At 34.4% G+C, this 14,014-nt stretch overlaps 1 protein-coding gene across 9 annotated transcripts in view; it reads left to right on the forward strand.

The window, feature by feature from the left end:
* GRIA2 (glutamate ionotropic receptor AMPA type subunit 2) overlaps window positions 1–14,014 on the forward strand; it is a 90,422-nt gene that overhangs the window by 39,162 nt on the left and 37,246 nt on the right. For all 9 annotated transcript variants that reach the window (XM_068681074.1, XM_068681067.1, XM_068681065.1 and 6 more), the window contains exons 3-6: window positions 47–286; window positions 5,337–5,533; window positions 9,058–9,111; window positions 11,973–12,134. In XM_068681074.1, coding sequence (XP_068537175.1) covers window positions 47–286; window positions 5,337–5,533; window positions 9,058–9,111; window positions 11,973–12,134 — 653 coding nt within the window. The remainder of the gene's footprint in view (window positions 1–46; window positions 287–5,336; window positions 5,534–9,057; window positions 9,112–11,972; window positions 12,135–14,014) is intronic.

The raw sequence follows: 14,014 nt of genomic DNA on the forward strand, positions 1-14,014 counted from the left end.
AAAAAAAAAAATCTCCCACCTAACTGTTTTTCTTTTTCCCTCTTAGTCTGCTCCCAGTTTTCAAGAGGAGTCTTTGCTATTTTTGGATTCTATGACAAGAAGTCTGTAAATACCATAACATCATTCTGTGGGACTCTTCATGTCTCCTTCATAACTCCAAGCTTCCCAACAGATGGAACACATCCATTTGTCATTCAGATGAGACCTGACCTCAAGGGAGCTCTTCTTAGCTTGATTGAATACTATCAGTGGACCAAGTTTGCATATTTGTATGACAGTGACAGAGGTGAGATATGGTACTTTTTTTTCCTGTATTCTGTTTGCTACATATACATGTATCTCACTGAAATACTGAATCAGTCTTAGAGGAGGACAGGAATACTTACATGCAGCAAATACAAACTTAGGTTTAGAAATGAGTTTTTAGTAAAGAATACAAAATTGTTTATATGAGGATGAAATTATTAGTTTGCATTAATAGAATGGCATGCATGCTGATAAGTAATGAGAGATTACTCATATGTAAAATGGTTCCTATGATTTTTTTTCTTTTTAAAGATTTAAAAATTAAAAGCTAATAAAAATGCTAGGATGTTTTTGCATGTAACATGTTGCTCATCATCTACACTTAACTTTTGAGTTGCATGCCAAGTATTTAAAACTACAGAATCAAACATAAACATCAGTAAGCCTGTGAGACCATTCATTTTACCAAACAGCTAGCTTTCACACTACCACTGCAGCTGACTGCCTGAACTCCCTGTTGGGACTCCAGGTACTGGATGCCTAATTACCACCTCTGAGTTGTGTTGTACTTCAGCTGTATTTCGACAGAGTTGGGGAACACCAAGGGCAGTCTACTAGCATAGATTCACTCCAAACAACATGCAAAATCAATAGTTGGACACAAAGCAAACAAGAATCTTGGATGCAGTCCCTGCTCCTTTGGAGACTACCTTCAACAGATACTCGAATTTCTCTCCACTGTTAAGATTAGATGTGTGTTTTTTTTTTGTTTTTTTTTTTTTTTTTTGTTGTTTTTTTTTGTTTTTTTTTTTTAATAAACACAAATCATCTGCTTGTAGGCAACTTACTCCAGGATACAGCTTCCACAAGTATTATGCCCTTATGGTTGTTGTAATAATAGCATAACAGTTTATGAACTGGGAAAAATTACTTGAAAATTGTGGTATACTAGTTTTCTGAGAAGAAACATTGTAAAGCATTTTGTTATGACTACCCTTTCTGGAATTCCATTTGGAATTCCAACGGAACTCATTCTGTTTTTTTGAGCTCTCCTTACCTAGTAGCCCTTTGCTAACTTATTTTCTTCAACTCTTCCCTTTAAAAAGGCTATTTAGTGGCTCATCTGCATGTTCATTGGTCAGAATTAAATGCACATTAAATGGTAAGATTCCGCTGGATTTGAAGGATGATTAATTTCATATTGTCACACCATAGTTTATTAAATTATGGGGTGACATTAGATTCTCTGCCTTTTGATGACATTTTATCCAGTGTTGTTCGGAAAAGCTGAAGGGACCTCTTAAAAACAGTTCTCTATCACTGTTCTGAGCCCTGAAATAAGAAAAACTAAAGCAGGCATATAGCCTCCAACAATAATGTAATGTGTGATGATGAACCCTAAGCTCGTTTCTGTGGTAGATCCTTTCCAAATTCACATTAGAATCAGAAACATTCACTGCCTTTTTAGAAAGGGCAGATGTGAAGCTAGTTGTTTAGCCTCCATCAATCAGCTAGCAGTGTGCAGTACATGACCTGCATGTGATTTATATTTAGTAAATTCTGAAAACCACCTTGTTGCTGCACTGGCTGAATCTGGCCAGGAATAACAGCATGAAATTGTTGCTTATAGTCACCTTTTGGTTATGTCTTTTTTTTTTTTTTTTTTTCTTATTTGTATGCTTTAATTATGGCAAGGCACCCCAGCGATAATGAACTCCAAGGCATAAAACTCCCACCTTTATGCTGAGTAAATCATTGCTCCTCAGTGCTCCCACACAAGGCTAACCTGCAGAGTTGAGCAGTGTGTAGGCAGCAACTCTTGACAGCAGATCCTGAATATACGGGGTCCACACTTCCACCACTTTTGCATAAGTGTTTGTGCTGTATATTTAAGGAATTATGTATAATTTGAGATACTTCCTCCTCCAGGAGTGAGATAAAAGATAGACTTCATGGTTTCCATGAAGTCTAATAGAAATTAGTTTAATGACTTATTCCTAAAGAATAATTTATTGCTACTTTTACAGCTCCTCAATGGTTAGAGGCTGACTAGATGAAGTGCAGGAAAATTTCCTATCTTTTCCTGTCTATAAGAAGTGAGGTCGTTCAGTATATGCGTGTCAAAGCTATTCCTCTTTAATATGTCACTTGATGTCATTTAATGTGACTGCATCCTTTATCCTCCTTACTTTCTTTGTGTTGCCAGCACTAAACAGTGCAGTTTGGAAAAAGTAATGACATTATTGGTTTCTGTTTGTAACAGAATCACTAATTCACTCGGCCTCTATTCAGTTCTCCCTTTCAGAGCTCACTGTATTAAGTTTGTCTCATCATAACCACAAGAGGTTCAGGAACACACAGTTCCCAAACAGAAATATTCATGCAGTCAAAAACAGCAACAGTTGTTGTTAAGAGTTTTCTTCTCTGCAGAGTCCCACTTCCTTTACCTCTATCCAAATAATTCCACATCCACAAAAGTATTGCTGTGAAAGATTTCTTTTTTTTTTCATTGTGTTATTGACATCACAGTAAACTATAAACTAAATTGGATGAGGATGACAACTCTCCCACCTCTGAAGAACAAGAAGACCAGTCTGCAGAGGGTGCTCAAAAAAAAAAAAAGTCCCAAGGAAAAATGGAAGATCAGAGGAACCCTTTGCCCTAGCATGAACATTAATAGCCCTTAAATTCATGCCTGAGATTTTTTTGTCTTAGAGGAGACATACAAAGACAGATTGGAGGACCTGAAATCTACTCAATAAGATCTGAAAGAGTGATTCATGTTACATGAATCAAGTGATTCAAGATTCAAGTGTCTTTGCCCGATCCATTTCAGTTTGTTGATGTTTCATTTTTCTTTTTTATTTTGTCTGTGTGGAATAAACAAATTTGTTAAACACAGGAACAAAATGCAAACTAAAACAATCATATGTGCTGCAAAATTTATCAGATCCTTGATAGGGTCCTCACTGCTAATAGTACGAAAGGTGATATTTCATTGAATGTGCAAATGAAGATAAGCCAACATTACATTTTACAACGAAGGATGATGAAATTTAGCTTATTGGAAGTGAAAAGAGACTACAAAACATCCCTTTTTGAACAAAGCCCTCAGGACTTAGCACACTACATAGCTATACATTCATATATGATAGAGGAAGCTGCAACAGCATTTGTTTCTGAAAGTTAGTTCATAGTTTCCCTTTATCTTTTTTATTCCTACTAGTTCTGCATTGACATTATCATTGCTAATGCATCAATTTTTTTTTTTTTTCTGAGAACTATATTCTTCCCTCCCAAAATAACATTTCACTTTTATAATACTTATTCTTGATGTTAGGAAGCAGTGTTATTCAGCCACTTAACAAGTTGCAGATGACTTTCTAGGATCATATAGTTGCACAATAATAAAGATGTTGTCACTTACTCTGGAAAATGCCTTGACATTTCTTTCTGAAGTTGGAGTAAAAAACTTATGCAATTCAGGAAGTAAAACCATAAATCTAACACCAGAATTGACAGTGGGTTTTATATTGTCAGGGAAAAAATAAACAATCTGGCATAGCAGAAATTGTACGACCTTCTGAAAGAGTTAACAAAGGTGAAAGTAGGAAATTACTATTAAGAATGTTTTTTTGTTTTTTTTTGAGGTATGGAATCACTTTAGTATTTTATAATGTTCTAATGTACACTCTACATCTTTTATCTTTTCCTTTTACCAGATGTCTACATTTCTCTTTATATAAATTTATAAACAGTTTGTATGTGCCTTTGGATGTAGTGATCTATTATTTTAAAATATTTTGTTGCATGACATATAAAACTTCATATCAGTCTTCTTTAAAATCAGTATAAAAAGCCGGAACTATTTGACATAATCATTGAAGTTATGTTTTTGGAAGCCTGCCATTTTCCTCCTTTGCTGATGACCAGCCTTGTATATTGCTATATTTTCACTTACGAAGCTGAATTGCTAAACACCGACCAATCTGCTATGAAACAAATTGATTCTTAGCACTTTCTTTCTATGTTTATGGTCATAACCACCAATATTTCTCATGAGGGTTATCCATAAAGCTTCCTTTACATACCAAGTCAGAAATTTGTCTCAAAGAAATTACTCCTGGTGTTCTGTGGTTTCAGGGGAGATGAATGATCAAAAATGTCAGTTGGATTGTGAGAAATAGTCTGACAGCTTTGGTGACTTTTTTTTTTTGTAATGCTATCTGCTATCCTTAAAATTGTTGTCTCTAGAGATCTATAGAATTCTCTGGAAGGGATTTGAACATAACGAGTTGAAGTTGCTCTACTGTTGGACACAGGTATTTGTAGAACAGCAGGAACTCATTTTTAGCAGTAATTATTTTTTTATACTTGGTGCTTTAATCTTTGAACAGGAAAACCAGTCATGTAAAATTGTCACTGATTTTACAATATTTTTCAGATAATTTCAGCTGTGCAGAGATTACAGCTTCCTGGCAGGAATATGTCACAAAGAATAAAATGGCAGCAAACTTCTATAGACTGCTTGTAGGCACTGGGCCTGCTTATCTATATGGAAAAATACATATATCGAAATGCTTTCTTTCACAGTCAGGGAGTGTGGCAACGGAAATAATAACTTCATGACATGAGAATTTTGCCATAGGCCTCAGTGAGAACAGGGTTTAAAATAGGTTCACAAGTACAGAACAGTTAAATAGCATTCTGTAATAAACAACTGATCCACTTGCTATAATTGGATCATTTTTTCTCCTAGAAGACCTCTTTCCCAGTCTGTAGAATTCCAGCAATGGATTAGTGAACTGGCAAAATCCCCTTCTGAAAAATGTTGAAGCAAAACCAAAAGATTGTCCTTACAAGGCTCTATCCTGATCCCTTCCAATGGTTTAAGTAAAGTTTCACTCGGTAAGAACAATTTGGGCATGCACACAGCTTCATTTCTGAGGAGTCCTAACAACATATGATAGGTGAAATGAATAACAGTGAAATCTTAAATAACTAATCTCATAAATCACGTTCTTAGAAGCTTGTTATTCCTGAACCTTATCAGTCATATTGTTTGTTTTTTTTTTCCTGTGCATTGCTAGGCTTATCAACATTGCAAGCTGTGCTGGATTCTGCAGCTGAAAAGAAATGGCAAGTGACTGCTATCAATGTAGGAAATATTAACAATGACAGAAAAGATGAAACTTACCGTTCGCTATTTCAAGATCTAGAAGTAAAAAAGGAAAGGCGAGTGATTTTGGACTGTGAGCGTGATAAAGTCAACGACATTGTTGATCAGGTTTGCTATTCTCATTTTTTCAGTGATGACAATTAGATATATTCTATAAGTAAGACCAATGTAAGCATTATTTCAGTTGATCCTATGTTTTTGGTAGTTATGCATCATTTGGGAAGTAACAGATTTGAGGACTGCATACACATTGGACAGAGAGAACATACAAATCCTATAATCTCTTGCTCTACTCAAAGGCAGGATAATTCTATCTGGATCATCCCATATGGTTCACTATGCTGATTATTTAAAAAATAAGAATAATAATAAAATCTCTTTATGGTTACTTTACAGTCTGTCTAGGTAGTATACATATATGTAATTTATATGCTATTATACATGGTGCATTACAAATATAGCTACATTATGTCTAAGGCTTAGTACGCCTTACACTAGACAATGATTTGTTTCTAATGCTTTTTTCAAAAAAAAAAAACAAAAAAAAACTTTTACATCTTAGAAGGCTGTTTCAACAGCTTCTCTTTTTTCATGTAATTTTCTTCATTGTTCATGTTCCTAAGCTCTTTGTCATCGTACTGTCCTTGGGTCTGTCTTCAGTTTGCCTCTATCTTAAAATGTCTTAACCAAAATTGGATGCTGTCTTCCATAGCTAAGACCTAAGAACATTAAACAGAACAGAAAAATGTCTTCTTTGCATCCCCACATAGGTTGTTTGTCAAAATTGTGTGTGTTTTTTATTGGTTTGTTTTTCTTCTTCTTTTCATAACAGCATCACAGCATTTGGATTCAAAATTTTGCGTTACCTCCATATCCACCTCTACAGTAGTGGCTAGGCGGGTCCTTTTCCATGCTGTCTCTTTATCTTGCTTCCTCTTTATTCATACAGAGAACATTGGAATATTATAATGGTAGTTCCATGTTTGTTTAAGCTTGACCTTTTACACCATCTGTAGGGATATATTAGCTAAATGTAGATGTATTTAGGTGGATATTAGTTAGAAGCTTTTTTGGGGAGTTTGTTATTTTGGTCTTTGCTATGAGGGTCATAGTAATTGAGGCTCAGGCAATGAGCATTGTATTTCAGCATGCAAATGGAGTTCACTGTATTTTTCTCTGTTAGAGTTTGTGGATATGAATTCAAAATGATTGTCTAATTTTCAGGATCAGTTTAAATTTGATCCTGTTCTTCACAGCATTTGCAACTTCCCTCTGTTAGCATCTGCAGATTTTTTTAAACATTCATATTTTCAGACTTCTCATTAATAAAGATCCTGATTAAAAAAATACTGATTAATTCTATGTAATTAGTAAGTATACTGACGGAGCTGTGCTTGACAGAAATACTGCTTACAGCTTTTCAAACAGTTGTTTGCTTACCTTATGGTAACTTATGTACAAATTCCCTTAAGAGCTTGTAATGATGTCACACAGGATGAAAGCCTTATTAAACTCAAGATGCGTTGTACCTGCTGCTTCCTCGTTATCCATTAGGATGGCTATCATATCAGAGAATGGAAGAAAAAAAAAAAGCCTTGACATATTTTGATTTTGACAAGACTGTACTGTCTGTTTATCATCTTATTATCCTCTAGGTTCTTTTAAAATTAAATACTTAATATTCATTATAATATCTTTCCTGATATGAAGGCTTGGCTGAGTAATTTTTTTCAGTTTCCCCTTTTGCCACTCTGAGGACAAGAACCCTTTGGTTTAGTTACCATTCAGTTTTACTCTCCTTTTTTGTTTAGTAATAACCTGTGATTTTCTTTGGCTGGTGCTTCTTTTGATTTCATCTCTAGGATATTTTTCTTGCTCTTATTGCGCATTAATAGATGTGAATCATTTCTTTTCTTTTTTCTGAAACTTTGATTTTTATCATTTTATCCCCTGTGCCACATCTAAAGCATGTGGATGGATAAACTGTTGTTTCTGCTTATCTGCTTTCTAAGTCACGTAAGAGTGTTAGATACTTGTGGATCAGCCACACTGGTAATTTAACATAATTCCAGTTATTTGTTCTCATGAAAATAATTTTCTGCTATGTTCTGGAATATAGTCTCTTGAACTACTAAGTGCATTCTCTGATGCATTTAGCATTGAGATTCTCTTTGCAAGACCTTTCAGCCTCTGGAGTTTTGGTCTGGTCTTAGAGTACTTTATTCTTAAAATGCTGATCCTTTGACTTCCCTTCCTTACATAATACAGTGAATCTGTTTTAATTTTCCTCTAGTCTAAAATAAAATCTAAAAACTCATTCTCCATTAACTTTCTCCATCTCTTCATCACCTAAAGTGAAGCATTATTCCAAATAAAGATTTTGTCAGTATCTGAGTTTCTTTGTCCTCTGAGTATCTTTGTGTGTCCTTCTCATTTTCTTCTCTAACTGCAAAAGAGGTTCTTCAGGTCCTACCTCGCTACAAGATTTATTCTGAACTGAAGCTTAAGTATCAGTATCTCTCTTCTCTGTTTTTTACTGAGAAGTGCGGCAGGCTTTCAGTTGACTGGACTTTCCTTGAATATTGGAGTAGGATATATTGATATATTGAACAGTAAATTCTTTGCTTTCTTCCATGCTTATTCTTGAACAAACATGTAGTAGTGTTTTGGTTTATCCCAATAACTTTCTAAGCTGTGGTGGCAACTTCAAGCTCTCCCCATAATGCTCTGTAGTTCTTGGATCATCGTATTCACACAAGATGTTTTTTCAAAGTTGCTTCATCGTTTTTGTTTTTCTCCAGTGTTATAGTTTCTCCTCCAGATTTTAGCCACTTAATGGAAGTTGATATTGAAAAATACTTTCAGTTCACCAGCTCCCTCAGACTAGTTTATATTTCTGTTCTCTGAATTGTTATTGTTGGTCAAAAGATGGAAGAAACCTCTAGAGTCCTGTTAGCTCCCATATCCTTTCTCTGGAGAAATGTTTTGCTTCAAAATGCAAACTTCCCCATGAAGACATAATCCGCATTAAGACTATATGGGGGAAGAATCCATGCTACTTGCCTGCTAGTGGAGACTTCTGGGAAACTAACAGTGGGCTTTGAGAGAGATTATAGGGAAGCCTTAGGGCAACAAAAACCAATTTGAACTTCAGAAGACTTCTTCATAATGCAGATATTTTCATTAATGTAAGTGGGATTTTAAAAGTTTTTTTTTTGTTTGTTTGTTTGTTTTTTAGCTCCAGGAGTGTTATAATTCTGCTACAAAGAGAGCAGAATCTAAGCAACTAAGTGGCAATGTCTGAGATACAGTGCTTCTAGTACCTCTACTGTGTGATACTTGCTCCCTCCTGTCCAGATCGAGCCTTTAATATACAGCACAGTAATTAGCATTCAGCTCCTCCTCTTACAGGTTTTGGGGCTTGGACTTCAACATGACTGATTTCTACCAGCAGAGAGTGTATTCAGTAGTGCATTAAGTAAAATAAAAAAGCAAAGCACTGGACAAACTTAGTGTGGCAGCTGAAGCTCATAACTAACTTCTACATCATATGACATTTAGTAGTTTTTGAGTCTCAGTCCATGTATCAGCTGAACATTCTCCATTATGGGGGTATTTCTTCTTTTTTACAGGTTATCACAATCGGTAAGCATGTTAAAGGATACCATTATATCATTGCAAATCTGGTAAGCAAATTTTTTTAATATGTTTTACAATGACTGTAATACTCATTTTACTGCTTCTGGAAGAACATCATCTAGTATTTTGTTTTAAATGGGTTTTAGAAAATAAAGAAAAGCTAAATGTGATTGTCCTTGCTAAATTAATGCATGTGTTCAGATGGTGTTTTATTGACTCAGTCTTTTCAGTGCTTAAATGCTTCCTATTATATGCCCATCAATGGGAGTGAAGACTGTTCAGTACCTCCAGTAGAGGTTCATCCATTTTCCTGCTTACTTTAGAAAAGTCAGGGTAGGTAGGAAAATTGGTAAAAACAGCTTTCCAGATTGTAGTCTGATCCATTCATTCAGATAACTGATGTTTCTTCTTTCACCTCTGAAGTATTTAAAAATTAAAGCACTCAGTTTTGATACTGCTGGACTAGTAAGTCTCAGCTTCACATATCCTCATTTCTCACAGTGGCTTGGCAATCAGTTTGATTTAATATTTCTCTGAACACAGGTAATCGGACGGTATAGCTAATGCTGTTCCTAAGGGGGAAGGTTCAGGAAACTCACTAAATTGTCAAGGTTATTTTTTGAAATTGTCCAAAGATGAACGGCCATTTTACTGACATTAAAGTCAACAATACTTATTTACTGCAGCCAGGGAATCTAACCCAATTTTTGCCAATGGATAAAGCAAATTTGGTAGGCTTGAATGTCAGTTATCCTACTCTAAAAAAGAACTTTGAGGGTTGTATGGTGGGAGTGCCTTTTAATCATTTTTTTTCATCTCTTTATTCTTGGACTATGATAGGGTTTGACTGATAAAAATTTCAGCAGGGCCCTTGGAGTGCTCTAATTTACACTCTGTCTTCCATAGTCCTTTTAGAAGAGGCATCATGCTTCACATATAATCTCCATCTCCTACCAACATTTGAACAAAACACTTCTCCCTTCCAGATAAGGCTGGAATCATGGATGTTGCTACACAGCAGTTAGGAAGCTTTATACTCTGGAAGCCTCTTTAAAAGCAGAACAATGGGGATTCATTTGTATATTTATTAACTGAATCTTAGGTCAGAAAAGCTAAGGTAGTGCATGCTCACTAAACAAGCATAAAAGTCTTACAGAATTTGAAAAATTCCCTGTTAGATATTTGTATTTTTTTGCATATGTTGTACAACTCTTTTAGGCCTTAAAGGAAATAAATATTTTAGAAAAATTGCCTAGTGTATTTCATTATGTTGACTGGTTGTTATTGTAGCCATTGCTTTGTTTGTAACTTTAAGTCCATAAGATCTTAAACTTGCTGAATCATGTATTTTAAAGCCTAGTATTATATTTGCTTATGCAGGTTTGTGCAGTTTAAATGCAAGTATTGCAGATCTTTTGTATAATATCATGTAAATATATATGGTAATGATTTTTAAAATATTTACTTTCTGTCAGAAGTACCTAGTACTTGATCATTGTCTTGCTGAATCCATCTTTTTTCTTCCTTCCCGTGAGGTTGTTCTCTTCCAGACTGATCAGTCAGTCAAGAAATTTATCTATATTAAGAATAAAACATCCTGATAAATGGAGAAGGGTCAAATAAATGCTCATGTGCAAACTTTAAGCTCACAATAAGTTCAATGACCCTTTAGAAGTGTCTATATTATCAAGCATCAACATATCATTGATGAGCATGGCTAAGATGAAGTATACCTAGAATAGCAATTGTAGCAATGTTTGATAATGTGGTCTGAAGTTACTACCTTTGTGTTCACTCAGAAGGTTCATTTAAACTGAAGTGTCTAAAATCAGTGCTTCATGTAAATTCATTTGTATGGTTTTTTAGGACACATTAAAACATGAAACATGAAAAATCAAAATGTATGTAATGCTGGTCAACAGCAACAAAGGCGAGCACACATCAGAAATAATCTATTCAGAATGCAGGTTCAAATCATTCATTGCTGACCTAAAAATCCAATCTTAATCTTATTGGTTTCATAAGGAGTGAACAAGATCTGTCTTTTCACTTTGGCAAAGCTCTTTAATTTGATGTGTACTTGTGTTTCATGCTTTTATTCCTAGCAGAGTCTTTCCAGCCCACAAATATATAATTTAGATACAGATACATTTGTAGATATATGGAAATAACTCGGAGTGAATCAAGACAACTGAAGATTCAGAATGGTGCTGATCTGAATGGAATGGCTGAGAAAGTGTTCAGTAACACCACACAACTGATGTGATGAGTTTATCTGATATTTACAGTTTGTCTGATATTTACATTGGTAGACAGAATTAAGTATCCGTCATTTAATTTGCAAAAATGAATGTTTTAGTCTAACGTGCTTTCGTTTTATTAAAAAAAAAAAACAACAACAACAACAAAACAAAACAACAAAACAAATCAAAACTGAGATTTAAAAACTGTTTCCTTCTTCCAAAATTTATGAAAAGGTTGTGAGATCAAGAACTAGGGGGGGAGACAGGGAAGACAGTAAGTCTTGCCAAATGCTTCAGTGTTCCTGCTGAAAAAATAAAACAACTGTGCCCTTAACTGGTACAAGACTAAACCATGGATAAGCTTACTCTATCTGTTACTGCCCTTCTAATCCATACAGTCACATTGGAATTAACAGTGTTTTTTTAAGGAAAGTAATTGTGGCAAAGATAGATCCATTCAGCACTTGTTCTATATCTAGTGAGCAGCAAGAACCATTGTTGGTTGATTTAATCCTGGCAGCCCAGGATTATAAACTTGGATCCTATTTGAATAAAATATTTGACTTACGCTTTTGCAGTAGAAGTCATATGGTAACTTTTCATATGTGTATGCTATTGAAACCTGCCAGAACTGCTGGAGTAACAGACATGTTTTCTGTGCTCAGGGATTTACTGATGGAGATTTATCCAAAATTCAGTTTGGAGGAGCTAATGTCTCAGGATTTCAGATAGTTGACTATGATGATCCTTTGGTGTCAAAATTTATACAGCGTTGGTCAACACTAGAGGAAAAAGAATATCCCGGTGCACACACTAGTACAATTAAGGTATGTTTTGCATTTGTTTTAATGATGATAGTTGTTCTGGAAGTAAGGGGATTGGAATAGAAAGACGAGAAATGGAGAAAGCCCTACAAAATCAATTGTGCCAACACAATTTTATATTTATCTCGGGTACTTTTAATATTTTCTATCATAGTGCTGGTTCGACAAAGATACTGAACTGTCAAAAAAATGTTGAAGTTAACTTGACTTTTTCTTTTATCACTGTAAATCTCTGTCTGACAGCTTGTTAGAAAATTGTTTTGATGTGATGATATATTAAGTAGCTACTGACTTCTTTGTTTTTTCTCTTTCTTGTTTTGAAATGTTTTAGAAGCACATATATATAATCATATGTGTGCTTTCAGGGAGCACAGATCTAGGGCTTTCTGGTAATCGTTATCTCCCAACAAGATGGTAAGACAGTTCCTTTGAGACAGATGCTTAAATCCTTCAAAGAATTTTATAATTAATAACTTTTAAAATTAGACTGGTACAGAACTCTTGTCTGATTTCAGTCAGGTGATACAAGCTGTGGCATTGGGCAAGAATGTAAACTTCTCTATCTCAGCTTTCCTTCTGGATAAAACTGTGGTAATGGTATCTTCTTATTTTATGTAGCAGTTATGCAGATCAATTATTGCTTGCAAGATGTTAAAAAGAATAATGCGATTTCAATACTAAATAGTTTTTCTTTTAAGTACTACAATCAGAAATTCTACTAAAATGAGCAAAGAGTTTAAATAACTCTGAATAGTATTACAAAAAAGATAAATGGCAAATGATACAGGAACAATTTTTTATGTTATAGTTTGAATATGAAGTATATTATTGATTTGTAATGAGATGGATAAGAAGCTTCAGCAAGAAATGGAAGGACCATTCTGCAAATTCCTGGAACAGAGATCCTTTAAAGTACCAACCTTAATGTAAATTTAAAAAAAAAAGTCCAAGTTTTTTTTTTTTTATGAGGCCAAATTTTCGAGGACCTAGTTAAAGCTATGATTTTCCTGTAGTTATTTTTTGTATTTAAAAATGTTTGACAGAACAAATGAATTTTTTATTTGAAGTTTGACAAAAGCGAGAGCCTATGTCATACAAGCTACATATGGACTATTTACATTCTGATTCTCAGGTTTGCTAATATTGCAAAACCTTAAGTCTGGAAATAATCACCATAAATGGCATAAGTAAAGACAAAAAGTATAACTGAAAACAGAACACAGTTTTCCTAGTTCATGGAAACGAAAGTAGTGTGACACATTAATTTGGTATGGTAGTTATCTAACACACATAAAATTATGTGTAATAAGATAAAGATAAAATAGTTGTAATGGTTTGTTTATAACATTAAAATCTGTAACTTTATCACAGTTTCTCTCTTCCTTATTAGGTTCTTTCACAATAATATATTTTGAAAGAATTTCTATTATAGAAATTGAAAGTGGTGAAGGGGAGTATTTGGAATATCTTATGTTTTGGGGTTTATTTTGTTATGGATAGGAAAACTAAATGAACAATATATTTTCATTGATTATGTGATTTAAAACCATTTTAAAATTCAATTTAAAAGCCCAATCTGATTTTGTCTTCCTTTATATAGTGTCTGCACAAAGAATATATGGGATCACACTAATATTCAGAGAAGTTTTATACTAAACTAGCTGATAATTTACAACTGCTAGAGGTACTGACTGGGGAAAGTGGATGTATATCACTATATTTGGACAATTTGATTGTATTGGTTACTGTATTCCTTAGCATAGCATTCTATCTTCTGCCCTTATTCATGTTACTTGTCAGTTTTCATGTCATGTACAGCAGAGATATGTCCCATTTTATTCCCATCCTTGAGGGAGCTAGAGGCAGAGGAGAATCATGGAAAC

The sequence above is a fragment of the Anas acuta genome, chromosome 4 (assembly GCF_963932015.1).
Source record: "Anas acuta chromosome 4, bAnaAcu1.1, whole genome shotgun sequence".
Lineage (NCBI taxonomy): Eukaryota > Metazoa > Chordata > Aves > Anseriformes > Anatidae > Anas > Anas acuta.